The sequence below is a fragment of the Cryptomeria japonica genome, chromosome 9 (assembly GCF_030272615.1).
Source record: "Cryptomeria japonica chromosome 9, Sugi_1.0, whole genome shotgun sequence".
Taxonomy (NCBI): domain Eukaryota; kingdom Viridiplantae; phylum Streptophyta; class Pinopsida; order Cupressales; family Cupressaceae; genus Cryptomeria; species Cryptomeria japonica.
Genome location: NC_081413.1, coordinates 670,131,132 through 670,152,962, shown reverse-complemented (window position 1 = coordinate 670,152,962; position 21,831 = coordinate 670,131,132). Strand labels below are relative to the sequence as shown.

Below are 21,831 nucleotides of genomic sequence, written 5' to 3'. Positions count from 1 at the left end.
ATAAATGCTAAGTAACGTTTCTTCCCTTGGAAAGAAACAACACCACAATTTTGTGCAAGATGACTTCCCATCCTCGATAGGAATATGTAGGAAGTAAAATGAAAGTCTCTAAATTTTGCACATGATGCAAAGACGTAGACGATGCCCATGATGATGTCTTCAAATGTTGCTCAAGGGTCTCCAACCCAATGCTAAAATGTGTTGGTAGGATGAATTAGGCACCGTATAGGATTCAAGTACAGGAACCATGTATATATGGTGGCAATTGGATTGATGAGAATGTTGTACTATTGCAGAGGATGTCAAAAATGGATAATGACTAAGCCCACACGGGTAGGTGAGTTGTCTTGGGCTGTGGGTTTGCTCCCCATTGGTCTTGGGTTCGACTCCCTCCCGGGTTTTAGAGAGGGGACTGCTTGCAGGCTGTGGATCCTCCCCGTAGGGGACTAGTCTCGCCTCAGCTCGCCCCTTCCTCGACCCCAACTTGGCAATAAAATAAGTCCAAGGTAAGGCAGGTTGGGTGCTGGGCTGGGTCGCGGGGATACCCCTCTCGTAACGAAAAAAATAAAAATGGATGATGACTAAGTCGAATATGTGAACTCATGAATATTTGCAAAATCTGTCATTATAGAAGTTGATGTGGGCAAGGCAAGAGCAAGATCCAAAGACGTATATGGAGTGACAATAATGTTTATGTGACTTATCAAATAGATGACAAAAGTTCTCAATAGCGTATTCCATATTTGTGATGTGAGACTCTACAAACAAGGATGATATTTCTGGTTGAAATGCATCCCAATGCAGTGGATCTGAAAAATTGATATTGATGGCCTGGTGCATAGAATTGTTGGAAGCCTTGCAGATATCATAAACACTAAATTCAAATGTACAATAAATGTAGCAACATTAGATAAAAGCCATGGGCATACATTGTTCATTCCCAAATGAGGTGGATGTCTCACAAGATGCTTGAGTGAGACCATATGACATTTCTACATGTGCATGAAGTGGATGATTAAGTAAACTGTAAAACAATATCATGATTGAGAAAAAGTTGCTTCATTTCATCATTTGATGATTAATACAATCCTTTACTATACCTTTTCTTACCACAATATCAACACATGATTTTTCATTTATTAGGAGGATTATGAATAATACTCAAATGGAAGGAATCTAGTGTGAGAAACATGATCACGTGAATCAACAAATACAAAAGTAGAAACACTAGATTACCCCCTCGATGCATTAAGAGAGTGCCCCCAATAAAATAATAGTGATATGGCAGTTTATATTTAGTGCATTTACAATTATCATCAGGTAGATTTGATGTACAAATATTACTAATACTCAAAAAGGAGTCTATATGTGCTTGAACGAGTGCTTTGAAGTTGTTAAAACTGGAATTGTGCAGAATGATCCTTAGAATTTGTGATTTTTGAAACATCCAAACTTCAAAATTACAAAATAACACCACTAGATAGAGCATGAAAAGTTACACTAAATAAATAAATTGCCTGGAAAAATGATTTTGTATGGCCAAGATATGGGCCTTTAAAGCTGGAGTGCCAAAGTGAAATTGCTGATGAAGAAGGGGTTTACTTTAGAGGAAAAATTGATGATGTCAGCATGACGACATAGCCAAATTTAATAGAAAGTTACCAAATTATAGGGATGCTCCAGGGTTAATGAAACTCCAAATAAAATTAATTGTAGCTAAAATTAGTTACAGCTGATTTATTCGCTAAATTTAGTTGGTTGCCAAATTTGGCAAAGCCACGAAAAAAGATGCTAAGGAAATGATGTGACCTGTTGTCTGCATGGTACCTTGTTTAGATGTATGTTTCTTTTAAAAAGGTGCACTTTTACATTTAGATTATTTTTTTTTAGGCTTTTTTTCCAAAATGATTTTTAAATTTTTTGAGAAACAGTTAAAAAAAGATGTTTTTTTATTTTAAAAGTTACTTTGCACAATTTTCTATACGATCGTATGGCTGGAATTTTCCCTAATAGCTCTAGGTCACATGGTCGAAAATGGACAATTTGATAGTCGATTTCAAAGTTTTTGAGGTTTGTGATTGCAATGGCAAGTTTTGCTTGGCTCCAAAATGCACTATAAGAAATCTGTTGGCTAAAGCCCCCTTTGATTTGAGAAGATGCTTGCAATTTCAGAGTTTTGATATAACGTTGGAGTTGGAAATTTTATCTTCACAATCCAATAGTTCTTGCAAAAACAATGAGAAGCCTTCTACAAGAGATTTCAAATAAGCCAAAAATATGCAATATATTCATACAATATGTGTGAATACAAAAAGCATGTAAGTACCTATGATTCCCTTGAATGTATAGAAGAAGGGGTGAGATGAGAAGGTAGGTGTGGACTCTAACCTCATCCATGAGTGCAAGACATGTGTCCATAATATATCATCTTCATGGGACAGGTGTGATAAAGGTGTCATTTTCACATGAACTATGTGTCTCAAAAGGTGAGTACATATGTCTCAACCACATGAAGTGAGACAAAAAGGTAAAAGTTTTTAAGCGGGGACCTAACTAGTGTAAATAGGACTTTCCTAGGTAGGATAAAAGCTAACTAGTTTGATAATGTCACTATTTACATTATCACTTGAAACACATTGTCAAAATGGTAATGCTAAGATGAATTGTTATGTTACCTTCTCTTTAAGAGATGAATTCTTCTTCCCTATTGCTGTTGTGCTATCATTGCTCATTGAAATTCATTCTTACCGCCTTTCAAAGTCTTTGTGATTGGTGCACAAATGCTAGTGGAATGCCATATAAACATTTTCTAGAGATGGCTACTCTACAATTGCTCTCATCCTTTTTGGATGCATTGTCAAACCCCCTAGGAAATGACAATTTCCAGATATATTAGTTCATTCTTCATAAAACTATTGATCAGCAAACTTTTTTGGATGCATTCTCAAACCCCTGGGAATTGATGGTTTCCAGATATATTAGTTTGTTCTTCATAAAACTGCATTCCTTCAAATTGATTGGCAAACTTTTTTTTTAAAGTCTTTGCAAGGCTAACATAAAATGCTTCAAATGTTTCTCCTTTATTTTGCTGAAAATGAAAATGTATCTAAATAAATAAACACAAATGTATCAAGAAAGTGCTTCAATACAGCATTCCTCAACCTCATGAAAGTGGTTGGTGCATTGGTCAATCCAAATGGCACAACTAGTCACTCACCATTCATCCTCTTTGATCCGGATTTGATGATACCCAATTTTAAGTCGATTTTTAAATGAAATATTTGGTTCTACTAAAACAATCCATTAGGTCATCCACTTGGGGTAATGGAAATTGGTACTTTATTATTATCTTATTGATGGTTCATGAATCCATGCACATTTGCCATTCACCATCCTTTTTGGGTGTTAATATTGTTGGTATTGCAGACAAGCTTGCCTTATCAAATCTTTATCTAACAACTCTTGGACCTGACTCTTCATTTCCTCATTCTCTGTTCATGTCATCTTGTATACTACCTAGTTTTGTAAGCTTGGTTTAGGGATCAAATCCATGTGACGTGTGATACTTTTCATGGGGGGGTTACCCATTCAGCAATTCCTATGAAAGAATTACAACATATTTTTCCAATACTTCCCTAGCTATCCTAACTTTTGTAAGCTCAAGACTAAAAGCATAACACACTCACGCTTCTTTTATATCTTTTAAAAACTGCTTTCCAGAAACCAAACATACCTTTAGACGGATGTCCACATCCTCTATTCTAATATTCAATGGGCTTAATATAAATTCTTTTCTATCTTTTACAATTGTGTGGGTCTTCATCTTGCTGTCATGCACAAGTGTAATGTCCCCTATTTATAGGCTGTCAATTCCCAAAGGGAAACGTATATTACAACCTAGTATATTACATTATTTCAGAGTAGATAATTAAGTAGTGCATAATTCAACTTAATGTTGTCATTACTCCAGTCCTAATTCCTAATCCCTTCTCATTCTTAACCCAAGAAGAGGGCGGCTTGTCTAGGGCGCTATGACACCACCTCCTTTATGACACCACCTCCTTAATTGAGCCCAGACGTCGGGAACATCAGTTCTTTCATCCTTGGGGCCCTTTTATCTTGGAGTGGATTTACTTGGCCTCTCCCTAACAGAACCCATCTCCCTTGGGGAATAGAATTAGAATTGATTAAGTACTTAGACTGAATATATTTTTCTTTCAATTATTATGAATGCATTTAAAATTAAGTATGACTGTTATACATATTGCAGTCTATATTAATATTATTGATATTACTACTAAATTCTGCATAAGAATATTATCAGGTTGCATATATTAAGCACATCCCCATGCAAATCACCAATAACAAGGATGTTACTGCCTGTAACTTAATAACAATTCTGATCTGATTTGATTGATGGTGGTGATATTGGATGCTTTTGATTCCTTTCCTTTATATCTCTCCATTTGAGGGAGAGGTCACACCTCTTCACCATGTATGCCCTTTGGGAAGAGACACCCCCTTTCACCATTAGCACCCTTTGAAAGAGTGCAAGTCTTCATTATTTCTGCCCTTTCAAAGGGACACAACGTTTCACAATCAGATCTGCACTTTTATTTGAGTCAGATCTGCACTTTTGATTCCCAAATTATCCCCCTCTCAAATGAGGTTCTCTTCTCCCTTTTATATCTCATGTTGGAGGGAGTAGGAACTTTTCATTCCATGTCTTTTCACCATTCCTTAAGTAAATTTTAATTATATTCTTTTATATTTTAATTTAATTTTTATTTTTATTCTTTTGTATTTAAATTTTATTAATAAATTATATTTCAAAGTGGGGACATTTTTGGGCTGTCATAAACAATTCTCTTGCCACTATACAAATGAAGGTAGTCCAAACCAGTTGGCCACGTTGTTATAAAGTCACTGTATACAAGATGCATTATATCTCTTCCATCTGACTTAATGATCTTATTAAAATCTTCAATCTGCAAATAGTCTTGACTGTAGGTAGACTTGAAAGGCTTTCATCACATCAATGTACAAGTCCTGAATAATGCATTCATGTTTCTTTAGCTTTAGTCTTTGTATCATCATTTCTTAAACAGCCATTTGACATCAATGATAAGCCATAATGACAAACAATTCCAACAATCCTTAAAGATAATACAAGGAGCTTTCTCAATATTAATAATACTTGATGGAGTCTTATTTGGGGACATCACATAAGGTAAGCCGAAGGTTCCTACTGTTAGGTCTTTATGTGCAATGGATAGTCACAGTGAAATGATGTTATATTGCTGGTATCATAAAGGGACTTACACTTGAACAAATCTGAATCTTTGAACATCTGTTATGACGATCTAAGTGATGCTTTCCTCCTAAAATCGTAGTCTTCAAACAAAAGGATAAGGGTTAGAGAAACTAAGCTAAGATCCTAAGGACAACGATGATAATGGATAGTGCTTTAGATAGACAAATTCCTTAAATCAAGCTTTGCTTTGGCATGATAACAACAACTACACAAAACTGATGCGATCTCTGAAGGTAGTGAAAGATTTTCATATTATAAACATCCATCCAAATACCCAATGCTGGTGCAATTCAAATGATCATCCACAATTGAACTAAAATCATAATAAGTTCAGAATAACTATGCATTGCAATTTGCAATCAACAAATAACATATCATATGAATCAAGAAATCTATCAAATATCTTCACATTTCACCATTAAAATCAATGAACTTAAACTAAAACTTTAGAAGTAGAAACCATGTAAAATGTTGAAACTTCATACAAAGATCCACCATATCTTAGATGAGCTCTCATATTCTTTGGCAGGATTTTTTGACTTTTATATACATTTCCAAGCAGATTTTTTATGATACCTTGAATTCATGAGTGGGTTTGAAGTTTGTCTTTACATTGTTGAGCAGAAATTGCATGTGTGTTTGCAATTTGTGGTGGAAATCATAGGGTGTTATACAATTCTGGGCAGAAATTCACTTAATACATACAAGTTTTTGTGGAATTGCAAGGCGGACTTACAATTTGGGGTGGAATTTTGACCATCTCTTGCACAACACTCCTTAGTGCATGCTGGAGATTCCAAAGGGTCTTACAATTTTGTGCGGAATCTCTCCTAATGTTTGCAGAAATGTTGATGGAGCTCACAAAATGTATGCTCAAAGGTGGAGTTGAAATGCACTATAACCTTTGAACTGTTTCTCTTAGAGTCTTCAATTACCTTCCCTTCATTTCACATCACTTTCACACTTATGTGCAAGAAATTTAATTTCACATTGTTCTTCTTCATTTTTTCTTTTTAAACTTCAAGTTTTGCATTGTCACTTCTACAAATCAGAATTTTATGATTTTTACCCTTGACATTCATTTTACACAAGACTTCATTTCACAATTTCGTTCCTCAACCAACTTTAGGACTTGACAGAACCATACCCTTCTCACTCTAAGGCTAGAGATTTTGAAACTACTGCTGAACCTATAAGCAAAACTAAGCAAAAGTAAGCGAGCAATTGGCAAAAAAAGAGGGGTCCCCATTTGCAATGGGGCGTGTGTTTACAACACAACACATTTCTAATTTACTAGGAGTTGATGCTCCTCTTGCAATCATGAGACCTTGTATGGGTTGGGATGTTTAATCCTACTTAAGCTTCCCCCCCATCTCCTTGGAGACCAAGTTGTCCATGCTTAAAATATCAACAACATTGAAGCATTTTTCTTTGGACTTGCATATAGTCATGAAATTTTTTTGCTCCATGTAAGCTTATGCTATTCCTTTTTTGATTTTAACATCATTCTCTTCATCATGAGAGACTCTTCTTGGTCCAATTCTTTTGTATGGGGGAGTGATGCTACACTTCTCATTAGCTTGGGCAATGCTATTTCTTGCCTCACTTTTTTTTGTTCCATGGTCCTATTGTAATTGTGGACATTTGAAGCGCTCTATGACCAATCTCCCCACATGTATTAGGTGAATCCTCTGTCTTCCTCTTCCATGTTATCCTTTTCTTCTTGTAGAATTTTGCCTTCCCCTTGTATCTTGATTGAAATTTTCATTTTCATAAGTGCTAGTTTCCCACTTGTTTGTATGTTGCCTTTTTATCATCACTAAATTGTCTTCTTTCTTTAGAGGATCTCCCTTTTCCCTTTGAGTTGCTTTGCTGCTTTCTGGCCAAATGCTCTTCTACCTAAGGGATATTGATAAGTCATCACCATTGATTTTACTTTGATAATGCAAAACTCATCTTGGATTGACATTTGGAGCCCTGAAACATACCTTGGAATCTTTTCTTTGTTGCGTCTTCTATATGATTGTCTTGTATTATAATCTTGTAGAACTCTTCTATGTAGGATCTGACATTTATCTGTCATGCCCTTGTCTTAAACCCTAGTCGCAACAAACATAAACCCTTGTCACAACATTAATAGAACCCTAGTTGTAGCAGTCATGAGACCTAGTTGTTTGCCACATACAGGTAAATGATTAAATGCAGAAAGTAAATGCACAGAACATAATGGAAATATTTTAAAGAGCCAGTTTCTGTATTAATTCAATAGTCCATGTACATCAAGTGCTTATAACATTACACCCAGATACGACTATCATGATACTAAGAAGGAAAGGTATGCAATATATAATACCTGAAGGGGTGCGACCAACCGTCGCGTCCAACTGCCCTTCGGGACGACTAACTAACTGCTGTAACTCATTATTACCGATGACAACATAACATAATGATTATTCCCGGCAACATCATCCTCCCCAAGAAAAGAAGTCGTCTCCGGACGACTTAATACAAAATAGAGATGACATTAAATAGAACCAAGGTAGAGAATGTAATGTCCCCATCAAAGTCACCATCAAATTAAGCATAGTTTGATTTTAATAAAGTGGACTTCTTTAATATTATATCATTTTCTGGCATGATATATTTTAATAGTTCTTTTTAATAAAGATTAACGTTAAATATTGGTTGCTTAACTATTATTTAATGATTTAATCTACGAAGTTAGTTCCTTACGGGACTTTTCACCTGTTTGCATCTTATAAATAAGCTTGGCGAATAACGAATAAGGCAGATTTGGAATTATGAAAAGAACTCAGTGAAGGTTGATGATCCACGGGATATCAATGGTAGGAAATTGAATTCCTTTCGCCATTATTGTTCTGGCCTAATGGAATCGTTGTATAATACTACAAAGCTAAGTTACCGGTTCCGGTTCGGATTCGGGTTCGGATTCGGGTACGGGTTCGCGGATTCGGCAAAAAAAATTTTTTTTTGGGTACGGGTACGGGTTCGTCCGTACATATATATATATATATTTTAATTTTTTTTAATATATATATATATATATGTTCAAACTTCAAACATCAAAATTATATATGTTCACAGTTCAAACATACAAATATGAAACATCAAACATAAAATGTAACTTTCCCATACAATGATACATAGATGATAACAGATAAATCATAAATCAATAAATCATAAATCCATAATTGCCAATGCCAATAAATATTCTGATATTGATATATCATAAATCATAAATGTAATATCATATTCATAATTTGCAAAAAAGATAATATTCAAGTTTCAAGTTTCAAAATGTGAAAATGTCATGACACAATAAAGTATAAAGTTAAACATTCAAATTACAAGCCATCTATGGGATTTAAATTCCATATTCATCTTCATCTGAAGCATCCAACCCAAGCTCACGGTCATCAAGTGGTTCAAATTCAGCATCAATTGAACCAATATCAAATGGAATGCCACTCCCACTAGCTATGTCTCTCTCAAATTCCATAACCGCCTCGTCTATAGAGACTTGGCAAAGTTGTGCAACTGTAGCATCTAAATCAGCACACTCAGGGGCTAGATCCCAATTCCTTGTTACACCCTCACTATATTCAGGGTCCTTATGTGACAACAAACGAAGGTTGGAGTGTACGTAGACCAAATCCTCAGCTTTCTTTGCACCCAAACGATTACGTTTGACTGAGTGGATGAAGGAGTATGTACTCCAATTCCGCTTAGCTGAAGAAGAACTTGCAACCTGTTAAAAGTTAAAACATAATTAGAAATTTACAAATTAAAATTATAAAATAAAAAAATGATAGCATCAAATGGAATTGGAAAACTATAAAAATAAAAAATAAAAAGATACATACTTGGGAGTTAAGTTTAATTGCAAGAGGCTGCAAGTAAATGGAGCCTTGACCATGTACATACCACCACTCATCAGCATCCATCCCATATCTAGCATTAAGAGCTACAACATCATGATTTTTTGCAGATACAAATTGGCCAAACTCCCTCATGACAATATTTCTTGTCTCCTCATCTTGATATATCTTTTTAAAGGCAGCCCTATAGCCAGAAGCAACCTCTGCATCTCTATATGGTGGCACCCTCCTTGGTGTTGCAAGCATCTCTGCACTATAAAATTTTGGCGTCAAAGCAAATGCTAAGAGATGTAAGGGGGTGGTCATCTTGTTCCAACGGTCAACAACAATTTTCTGCACAACTTTGAAAAATGTTTCCGTTGGGTCATTTTCTTTTCTATTTATTACTTCTTTTATTTTTTCCACCATGCAATCCATGCCATCATAAATCTCGCCCAAACATGGGCGATCAGTATCAGCATACCTGATCATGCTCATGATGGGCTCAGTGAAATTCAAAACATATTCCACATCATCCCACCATTTCTCACTAAGGATCAATGCTCTTACTTTTAGAGCTCTTTCTGTGTGGGACTGCTTCCATACACTCCACAAGCTGTTGATGACCATAGAACTCAAGGCGTCTCGCACCTTCAGAAGTCGTCTTAAGACGAGCGTGTGAGATGCAAATCGTGTTTCAGCAACCTAACATGACATAACAAAATACACAACATATATCAAATGCAAGTCTATAAAAAATACAAATTTAAAACTAAAAAATTAAAAAATAAAATTTAAAATTAGTAATTATAAATTACCTTCAACAACTCCAACTTGGAGAAGGTCCTGAAAATGGCTTGTGACATATGATGATTAGTCACAAACATTTGAATCTCCTCGCCCTCCGCATATAGTTTTTTCACCCAATCAATTTGTGTGCCAAGCTTTTGCATGATTAAATTGAGTGAGTGTATTGCGCATGGTGTCCAAAAGATGTGACCATATGTAGCCTCCACTATAGTCCCTGCTGCCCTACAATTTTTAGCATTGTCAGTTACAACTTGGACAACATTTTGAGGCCCCACCATGTCAATGCATTCTATCAAGATATTGGCAATGAAACTTGCATCTTTCACTTGCCCCTCACAATCCACTGCTTTCAAAAACATTGCCCCTTTAGGACACACTGCTATAACATTGATCAATGGCCTATTTTTACAATCTTTCCATCCATCAGAAACAATGGTCACACCTGTTTCCTGCCATGTATCTTTGATGACCTTCAACTGTAACTCTATGGATGCTTTCTTCTTTGCCAATAAGGTGGTTCTCACCTTTTCATACCCTGGACAAACATAATCAGAAGGTGTATTGCAAAGAGTATGCACCATGTCCCGAAAGTAAGGTGATCTAACAAGGTTGAAAGGAAGCCCATTGCCATAAAGGCAACGTGCAATTTTGGAATCTGCAATCTCTCTCAGTTCATTTTTGAAGGCAAAATCCAATGGGCCTCTTTTCCGTGAAGCCACAACATTCTGATTCTCTACTGCATCAACTGGTGGGTTTTGCATGAAAGGATGTGAACCAGCTGGTCTTGTGGAGCCCATGCTACTAGAAGGCCTCTTAGACATTGAGCTTTGATGGATAAGAGGATGATTAGTCTTTGCTTTGCCACTTCTCCTATCAGCTTCCTCTTGTTCTCTAATATATCCCAAAACTAGAGCTTTTGGCAGCCCCTTGCCATCTGATCCCTTACAAAATTTTATTCCACGCCCAGGGATGAAACAAAGGTGGCCTTTCACTCGATAGTATGAGCTGGTATACTCAGTGCCACAATGGTTGCATTGCCAAACAAAACCCCCACCACCAGACACTGGCTTGATCATTGTTGTATAATGCCAAAGTGGTGAATCTTGATCAATTTTAAAGGGGGTATTTTCATTTCGGACATTTGCAACTGAACTAGAGCTTGCACTTGCACTTCCAGTTCCAGCCATTATGTATGATTATATGAATAGTGCACCTAAAATGAAAAGAGAATGCACAACATTATTGAAAAAAATTATTAAAATTTTGGTATTATAACCCCATACTATGCATACAAAGTGTAAAAAAATATACAAGACTTCTTTAAAAAAAATTAAAAAAACTTTAAAAAACTTTAAAAAAAAATTTAAAAATTTGAAAAAAACTTGGAAAAATTCTTGAAAACTTGAAAAAAATTCAGATTCACTTACCTTTAATGGCTAAATCTTTCTTCTCCAGTGATTCCTATGCCTTTGATGCGTGTCTCACACCTTCGTAGTCGTCACCTTCGAAGAAAAATACAAAAACTAAGAACCCTGATTGTAGAGAAAAAATCTTCAAAAATGCAAGTAGAATAGGTTGAATGCATGTTTTGATGCATGAAATGCATTATAGAGGGGCGGATTAGGGTTTAGATGTATTTAGAAGATTAAAAATATTTTTTTTTATTGTTTTTAAATGCTTTCTAACCCGTGGGCCCCGTTTTTGGGAACCCACGGGCTTGGGTTCACCCGGGTCCTCCTGGGTTCGCCCTGGGTCACCCCCGGGTCCTGCCCAGGCGGCTGGGTTCCCTGTGGGTCCTGCATGGCAGGACCCACATGCAGGACCCACAGGGAACCCAGCCGCCTGGGCAGGACCCGGGGGGGACCCAGGGCGAACCGGACCAGGACCAGGACCGGGCACGGACCAGGACCAGGACCCAGGCAAAAAAGGGGAGAACCGGTATCATAGCTACAAAGATGTGATCTTTATATCACATCATCATGAGGGAAGTTTCGGTGGTTTGGGAAAGTCACGAGTAAGTCCCACACGTAGGTCCAACACCCATGTAACACATTCGGGAGCACTGCAAGTTGTTTTTGATCACCATGAACGAGTGAAGGCTTGATGGGAATCTTGAGTTGCAGAGAATAGTTAGAAGCCGCCCAAACACAAAGAGGAGTTTCAGGTTGCAAATACGGACGAGAATCCCATGTTCCAGGCAGTTCCTATTTGCCGTGACGAGCCCCACACTTCTGGCACTTCCTGGTTGCTGTGACGAGAGGGAAATCGAGGGAAGCGTCTCACGTCCCTGGCAATTCACATTTGCCGTGTGGCGGTAAACCTCATAACTGGTGCGGCCGGGCTGAAGATCCAACCATGGAATACGTGATCGTTGCATGAGCATAATCAACGTTTGACAAAGATACTCAGAGTTCGTGATTTCCGAGTTTCACAATACCCATCATGAGGAGATGTTGAAGGTCCTGAGAAAACACCATCGCAAATCCGACAATTCTCAGATGGGTGAACTAATAGGTGCACACAAGAAAGCCTAAATAAATGATGTGAATGAAGTGTCTGTTCAAGTAATGCAGTAATTAAATGTTGAATTAATGCAGTGACTAAATATTGAATATGAACAATGTCTGCACTGTTGATAATAAGTTAGATGGTTAATTCTAAATCACAAGATTATATTGTTAGAAGGGAAATCACAAACAAAATTATTGAAACCAATACAAAACTGGAAATACACATTGCCAACACTCAGTGTGATAAGAATTTTACAGTTTACATATCTATCTACAACCAGTTCTAGTCAGGTATTTTACAGAGAACTGCTGACGCCAGTCGAGCCCGGAACTTATACACCTACTGTGTCCTCGCCTGAAAACCCTGTTATGCTACCATCCGATGCTCAAGTGCGGATGTCACCATTATTGCTTCCGCAAGGAGTTCTTTTTTTCTTTTTTTCTTGACATCATAGTCCTCCTGTGCCTAAACCAAATTGTCTGAAAAACACGCTTTTTAGTCTCAGCCTCCACCAACTGCTACTCAAATGATACTGTCTCCCTAGCCAATTTGTCCTCGATAGCCACCCGTGTTGCCCTCTCGGCATCCAAGACCTGTGTACACTGAGCTGAGTCTCCCGCTACTACTGCCTCCAACCTGGTGGTCAGCTCCTCCCGAGGCCTTGTGCATCCACCAAGGCAACCTCACGTCCAGCCGAGACATACTTCGAGTTCCTCAAAGCATACCATTCATGCCTGGAAGTGGCCACAACCTTCTGGCACAAAGGCTAGGATGGTATCGGTTGGTGGAACAATTTTCATCTTCTTTCGGAGGGAGCGCTTCAGTCCCTCCACGAACCATCTCTTTTTCAAACCATCCGCTGGTTGACTCTCCATTTTCCCCAACAGTTCCTTGAGCCACCGACTATAGGCTCGGACCGTCTTGTTCTTGTTCTGCTTTGTGCCATAGATTTCAGCTACTATTTCATTGTCGTCTCGAAGTAGGCGGAACTCCTTCTCGAAGGCTTTCCGTAGCGTGTCCCATGTGGCCACTGCAGTTTTATCAATATTCAAGTACCAATCGATGGCAACTCCTCGTAATGTCGCTGGGAATTGCGTCATCCATTCATCCTAGTTTGTGACACCATTGGCCGCCCATATGGTTTCGTAGGTTCTACAATGCCTGACAGGATCCTCCTTCTCGTCGCCGGTGAATTTTGGCACTTCTGCCTATTGGCAATTGATGGGGGTTGTGTCCTCGGAGGTGTCTGTGTCTGTGGGGGTTGTGTCCCCGGAGGTGGCTGTGTCCGTCGTGCACCCGCGCCACTCCCTCTGGCGTGGGTGGTGTTTCCTGCTTGAGTGACTGGGGGTATGGTATTTTGTCCCTGCGTGCTTGGTGTGATGGGTCCCAAGAGGGGGTCCTGTTTGTCGTGTGTTTGTGCCTTCTCCGCACCTACGGTCGTACGGTTGCCCTCCCCTCCGTTCTCACCCTCGTCCTCTGCTCGCTTCCTTCGGTGGTCCTTCGTGCGCGGCGTAAGGGATAAGTTTTTGAACTGATCCCGGGTCTCTTCGACTAGATTCCTTCGTAGCCTTGTTTCCTCCAAAAACTCTGCGTGGCTTCTCATCCTACGGTGTTCTGGCGATGCGTACAAATTTTCTTCGGCTTCTGCACCCTCTGTGACACCTCCTTGGTTCCCTTCGGGCAACCCTTTGGCAGGTCGTCCTTCTGCAAGTTGCCTTAGCCTCCGTCTATGTTCTACTTGTTGTTCCAAATCAAGGCCCTATGTGCGGCCTCCCACTCCTCACTTTTTGCCTTCTTATTTCTATCTTTGTTTAATAGGTTGGGCATTAATTCCCGTACATCTCCATAAATGGCAACAACACATAAAAATAGAACACTTCTTTATTAATTCATCCCGTCGGATACAATTTGTTTCAATAGTAAGACACCATTATTATTGAATGTTCTTTATTCCTCCTGGAGGTTCAGGGTTCAATTTCCCCTTGGCCTCATGCCATACGACTGTTTTCTTCGTACTGTTGGAGGACTTGTTGGCGTCGCTCCTCACGGGCAATCTCATCCAGGCGAATTCGTTGTGCCAGTGATGCCTGTGCAAGCAACCGGGGGAGGTGGTTCATCAACTGATTCGCTGCGGGGCTAACTTCCAGTGCGGTCCACACTGCACTTGTTGGGACGTCAGCCTCTATGGCTTCCCTTTGGACGTAGGTCTCGATGGCCACCTGAAGCAGGATTGAGAATTCCCTCGTTGCAATGTCTTCTCCGTTGTAGGGCTCTGTTTGCGCATCGTCAACCTTTGGGTTAATCTCACCAACGGGTAGGCCCATCGTGTCCGTGCGCCATCCGCTCCTTCTTTTCCCAAGTATGTCTAGGCAATGACGCCAAATGTTTGCCACATACGGGTAAACGATTAAATGTAGAAAGTAAATGCACAAAACATAATGGAAATATTTTAAAGAGCCAGTTTTTGTATTAATTCAATAGTCCATGTACATGAAGTGCTTATAACATTACACCCAGATACGACTATCATGATACTAAGAAGGAAAGGTATGCAATATATAATACCCGAAGGGGTGCAACCAACCATCGCGTCCAACTGCCCTTTGGGACAACTAACTAACTGCCGTAACTCATTATTACCGACGACAACATAAACATAATATGACAACATAACATAATGATTATTCCCGGCAACACTAGTCACAATTCTATGTAATTGTAGTCTTGAAAAACTCAGGTTATAGCTTTATAAGAAATAAGCTAGGGTCTTTCAAAGATTAAAGGATAAAAATTAAATGAAAGGCCAACATGAATAAATTATATTATCATTTCTTTGTTAGAGGGCCAGTTTAGATGAAGGGATATTATCCTTTATTAAGACCAACAAAAAGATTAAATTAAATAAAGCTTAATAATTAGGGCCAACCTCTCTCATAAAGACGCATCTCTTGGGTGGGGTATAAGTAGAAGATAAAATGGTAGAGGATGAGGAATGAAGTGGAAAAATATTCAATAATATAATAGCAGATAAGCAGAGGTAAATCTTCAAGGCAATAGGCAATAAGTAGCAGCAATAATATATTAAAGGCTGCGATTACAGGAAACTAGGGCAGCAAACTCATTATTCATGAAGCAGCGATCTCATTAAGCAGCAATTCTATCATTACAAACATCAGCGATAATTAGTTGCAGGCAAATGCTCCAATCTTGGTTAAACAGCAATTAACACCATTAGTATACACCAGCAATTAGGATAAAAGCATCTAAGCAGCGATTGGATAAAGAGGCACAATTAAGGGTTATGACCATCTCTCAAGGGGCAGCAACCTCCAATGGTTGTCGAAGATTTCCTTGGAGGGAGGCAAGGAACAAGACATCAAGGAAAAAGTAATCGAGTCATGAAGGGAAATGGAAGTAACTACAGCAGGAAAGGAAAGAACATGGATTCAGATCAGAAAAGATCATTGGGAGCAGCAGTATGAACCAAGATATGATCCAGGATTATTATATTAAACAGCTGATAGCATTAATAACTATCTTTGTGGTATATGTTCAGCCTATTAGTTAGCACTTGTGTATATGTTGAATGTAAAATACATATGCATGAATGTAAATCTGTTGTAACTCGTAACAAGCAATCACGTAGGGAAGGAAAAGAGGTCTAAGGAAGATGGGTTATTATAAGATCACCATCTAAGTAGGCCACCCTGAGTGGATGTCCATGTGTGCTTACCATTGGGGCCACCTATTATGATCTCCTCTCCCTACTCCAATATGATTGATTATTGACTTAAAGGGGTGAGGCATGGATAGAGAAAGCAGATACGAGCATCTCAGTAGGCACCCTGAGTGGATGTCCAATGTGCTTGCCACTGGGGCCAAGAGGGTGAGTGTCCGCTCGGGCTTAGTGCAGGGATGGCTTCAGGCAGACCTATTGATGCAGAGCATCATGGAAAACCAGCTCACAACCAAGGATCTTACTAATCCAATCAGCATTCCAATTTGTTTATCAACGATTTCTTTATAATAGAGGCATAATCAATAACCAATCAACCATATCAAACAACATAACTATCCCAATCTATCATTAGGATCCAATCTTCCAATAGTCACATAAACATCCAATCAGCAATTTAACCAAACCCTTACTGACTTAAGGCATCTTAAACACTCAACCAATCATTGCAATATCATTCCATCCATATGTTTCAAGATCACATTCATAACTCATTTCTGATTTCAAGAATCATAAACTATTCAACAAGTTCCTACCTTCATACCCTTAAACCACATGTATCCTGATCACAAAAAGATAAATCAGATTACTTAAGCCACATCCAAGCACCATTTAAAATACCAACTCCATATCCCAATCACATTCAAGCCACAACACCTAAATCTGATCATAAACAAGAATTTGACATGCAACTTTCATTAGACCATCATTCTGCAACTTTGATAGTACAGAACTCTGTTGCTCATAACTTTCTGAAACAACATCACGTGGTCAATTGCTCCAGTGAGAATGCAGATAACTAGGTTTACGAAAACATATACAAAATCTAGCCAGATCCAACGGTTAATTTTGGAGTTATGCCCCCCGTACTGAGATCCATTTTTACTGTCATAAATAACTTAGAAAATTTCATTGATTAGCCTGCTAGGGCATCAAATTTCTCATAGAATACCAAACCATTCAATCCCAAACAAAATTAATGTTAAAGTTCTCTCAATATACTTTATAATGAGCCAAGAAACATAAATTTCCATTTGTTGAAACGTAAGATATCATTAAAACTTTACGAGAGACTCCATTAATGAGGGTTTTAAAACAGATTTTATAAAACCAAGTGGATCTCTTACCATAATCAACGGATGGTGTTCAAATTTGTTCCGGAGGTTTTCTAACTCACTACTCTACACACTCCAATCTATTAGAGGGAATATCCAATCCATTTTCCAAGTAAAATATGCATAAAGCAGCAATGTAATGTGACTGTCAACATAACAGCAGATAGAGGGTTACACAAAACATAATACATCTTCATTGTTTCTTCCAAAACCATTACAAATATTTGATTTTCATGGTTTATACTTCCTCCTTTGCACACCATTTCATCCATCCCTGAGAAATTACATTCAAATTGGTGCCAAACACCATGACTGTCACCTTCAACCTGCAGATTGGGTGACAGCTAGAGGCAAATAATTGCTCTCCTTACAAACCCTTCCTCCAAACCTGCCACCATGACTCAAATTCGACCATTACATGAAATATATAAGATCTTTCCCCCTATAACTGATTAACTACCCCTTTAGGACCAAATAGAAACCTTTTACATCAATTTTTGCAACTTTTTGCAATGTTGCTCTTTGCAACTTTTTGACAATTTTTGCATTTTAACCCAAATGACCTCAAACCTTTGCATACACATTCTTGACACTTCAAAAGGGACTAAACAAAACATATTACATCATATTTACCCTCCCATGGGTTATTTGGCACAATTTGACCATATAGACCAATGTTGACCCAAGTGACCCTATTAGGACTTTAATAGACATTTTGAACAACCTGATACAAGTGGCTCATGTAGCCTTACATATTGATTCAAAATAGATTGAAATAAATTCAAATGACCTTTAAAGCTCAAATATCAATGACATTGTTCATAATAGAACCTTTTACCTCGTGTAGCCTAGGTGCTCCTGCACCACCTATCATGCTTCGTCCTCCAAACCCTAATGTGATTGAATAGTAGGTAGTATTATAGATATTGTCTATTTATTGATTTGAGATTATTACGTGTTAACATGTGACCCTAATGATTGAAAAGTATATCTGTATATATCCTTGGTTATTGGTTGCAGGATTTACATCAAGGTTCATCTTAAAAAGGATATTTAACTTGGTAACAATATAACCCTAACCCTATCTCATCTCTTGCTTTATTGCATTTGTGATTCTAGGGTAATTCTAGAAGGGGACATTACATCATCTCCTTCTGCTGTATATTGAGTTGGTAGTATGCTGGTAAGAAATTTCCTTTCAATTTTGGAACCAGTCAATTCCATGATCTGTACTTGTTTGCTGTTCTCTGCTGTTCTCTGTCTATCTTCAGATGATCCTGCAATAGGGATGCATGACCCTTCAATTTAGTTCTTACAAATCTTATCCACTTTGAGTCTACCATTGACTCAAAATCAAAATACTTTTAGGATCTGAAATCTATTTTATGAGCTGTTTAGGATTCATTCTGTCATTGTAGCATCGATTATCCATCTTGGGGTCTATTTCGTATGTGTGACAGCATTCAAGAATGGTTTATTGGTGTAGGGTTCCTTTCCTTCTTGGCTTACTGCCTCTTCCCTTTTATGTTTACTCATTGTCTTCAATATGCACACCTCTTCTTTGTGTTGCCTCTATTGCTTCCAATTTAATTGCCATTGCTCTTAGCATTTCTTTGACTGTTTGGTCTGCATCTGTGAGCCATGTTTTCCACTTTAGTTCTTTGCAGTCACACGATCCTAACACCTGCAACAAATTTGTAAATTTTTTCAAGATTGACTCTTCTAGACACTTCAGCTACCCAGTGATCTAACTAGCTCTAATACCACTTGATGCAGATACGGATCAGGTGCCTAGTGAAAGGCAGCTGACTCTTTCAGGTCCACACAAAAAATAATATCTCACAAATGCAACAAGAATAATGCTCAGAAAATTAAAGCTTATAGTTAACATTACAATTTATTTATATGCACACAGTTAGCAACAAGACAATACAAGAATTTTAGAGTTCTCTTAAACCTCAGCCTGGACAGTCAATGCAGGCCAGCAAAAAGGATACTTCCCAGATTCTTAACCTTCCATGATCCCTGTTTTCCTGTTCTTGTCTCCTTGCCTTTTTACATATGTTTTACTTTATAGCAAAAAAACCACCTAGAATAGATAAGCTCCGTCCAGCAAAAGAAACTGCTGTTAGCTTTTATTTCCCACAATCAGGAATGGACGAGTGAAAGAGACATCAGTTATAAAAGGTACAACAAGTGGTTGAGTGAAGGAAGTGCCTGCCATTAACACCTATGACCGCCTTGGATCAACCAACAAAAAGGAAAAGGTGTCAGTCAATAACTGAAGCAACAGTAACTGCCAGTCAGAACTGCAGCATTTAAAATCCCATTACTTCACTAGAGTCTTCCAGCATTAAGGCTGTCAGGATACCTTACTGAAACACCAGCATAAAAGGCTGAGTGCCAGACCAGGCAGACCCCAGTGAACAGGTTAGAGAGGTTTGGATGAAAACGCCATGCATGAGGAATGAGTAGATGCATTTCCAGCAGAAGTTACATCATTCAGGGATGAAGCAAAAGGCGTCATCCTGCAAGACAGTTATGCTCTTAGCGAAAAAGACAAAAAGAACCTGATAAGACACAGAAATCAGAGCAACAACCCAAATTTGAATGACCAGGATTGCATGCGACTGAAATACTTGTGCATCATTCATGATACTATGCTAATTTTTTAACTTTCTTTTAGGATTGTCAAAAATTTCTTGTTATTCCATAAATTTCTGTGGAGTAATGGTAGATATTTCAGATACTGTGCTGATGTCAAAAAATTTTCTATGATTGCTAGAAATGTATATTTGATAATTTTGATTATATAAGACTTCTTAAAATGAGCAAAAGAACAAATTATTTCTCAATGTATTTTCCACTAACAGGCTTAAGTGATGTATATGAATGGTAAGTGCAATGTAGTTCATTGATAGGTGATTGTCAGATGTGCTACAAATTTTGAATGAATATTAAGAGTAGATCACTGATTGTGTCCAGGCTCTTAGTGGTTAAGCCATTTGAATCATTCTTTTTCTCAGGTCTCCTTTAAATACTCGATATCATATCATACTATTGCTGCATCATGAGATTTTGTGCAGAAGAAACCAATATTGTGTGTGCATTTATTTGTTATCTCTGTTTAGATATCCATGTTTAATGAACTTTGCAAATTCCAATTTAGTTGCTTGTCACTGTGTCTTAAGACTATCTTGGTGATAGGAAATCATCTTTCAAATTTGTAGATCATAATTGTGACTAAGATTTGAATATTGGTTTGTTCATATACCAACTTTTGATGTTTTTTCTCATTAATATGCTGCACAAGCTTCCTGTTGGCATTATGGATATGTAATATGTAACGAACCTACTTAATTGCATATCCACTTGGGCTGCTTACATCATAACTCTAGTTGTAATAATACTGTTCCTTTCAAGAGTTAGCTGACTATGGAACATCTTATATTGTATGATATATTTCTATTTTCTTGTGTGCAGCATGGTAAAATCAGACTCGAAAGTGAAGAAGCAAGAAATGCCAGCACCTCGTCGTTGATTTGTCCAACTCAATGTATAAGTTTTCTTGTACTTTGAGCCTGATGTATTATCGTCTTGGATTTCAAAGCATAAAAATATGAACTCTTGGTTCATCTATTTCTGTACAATAGGCAACAACTTACTTTAATACATTTTTGTATCATTATGAAGCTTTCAAATAATGCTTTGAAGCCCTTGATCTGATGTATCCTTAGGCAACAACTTACCTTAATACATTTTTGTATCATTATGAAGCTTTCAAATAATGCTTTGAAGCCCTTGATCTGATGTATCCTGTAATTCTGAAGCGAGAGATACTAACCACAACAGCATATGCATGCATAAAACCTAATTTAATTCTTTGAATGTAAACATGGTGGATAGCCTTCCATAATCTGTACAGGGGTATAGTTCATCCGCAGTGCTTCGCTTTCCCCTTGCAGGGTTTGACAATTGTCCAACTGTGCTAAGGGTTCTTTTTAGTAAATTATTGGTAATATTACGTTGCCTTGGATGCCTGGTAAGGGTTATTGATGATCTTGTTATTATATTCATTTCTTTGGCTAATTGCTTTTTGTAGAAAGATGAAAGAAACATATAAGTTAAAACTAACTGTCAAATGTGAGAATAGAAATAAATTGGAATGGAGATTCATGAAATTATTCGTTTTCAAAAAGCTGTCAGATTTGAAATCAATTGTCTCTATCTTTTTTATTAAGGGAATGCACTATCTTTTTAGAAGGCAGCTTTTATGGTTTCGAGTAAGAAAATGCTTATCTTACGCATAAGGTCCATGTGTGAGAAGAAAGAGACCTATCTTTCTCGTATCGGTACACTTTGTTCCTTCTCTTTTGATGTCCTAGCTTATCATGGAACGTGGCTAAACAAGCTCAAAAAGGGGTTATAAAACTCGTGTTACTGACTTTTCTGAAAAATCAAAGCCGC

At 37.8% G+C, this 21,831-nt stretch overlaps 2 protein-coding genes across 2 annotated transcripts in view; one reads left to right on the top strand and one right to left on the bottom strand.

Annotated features, from left to right (window-relative positions):
- Positions 1-21,434, top strand: part of LOC131033840 (structural maintenance of chromosomes protein 6B) — a 171,816-nt gene extending 150,382 nt beyond the window's left edge. Inside the window, exon 29 of the mRNA XM_057965132.2 lies at positions 20,848-21,434. Coding sequence (XP_057821115.2) covers positions 20,848-20,905 — 58 coding nt within the window. The 3' untranslated portion in view covers positions 20,906-21,434. The remainder of the gene's footprint in view (positions 1-20,847) is intronic.
- On the bottom strand, positions 8,601-11,641 carry LOC131040650 (uncharacterized). Its single transcript, XM_057973606.2, has 3 exons — positions 11,430-11,641; positions 10,011-11,215; positions 8,601-9,897 (listed from the first exon to the last, which is right to left on the bottom strand). Exons 2-3 carry the CDS (start codon positions 11,187-11,189, stop codon positions 9,094-9,096), a joined length of 1,983 nt encoding a protein of 660 aa, XP_057829589.2. The 5' UTR covers positions 11,190-11,215; positions 11,430-11,641; the 3' UTR covers positions 8,601-9,093.
- Positions 21,435-21,831: the final 397 nt, after the last annotated feature.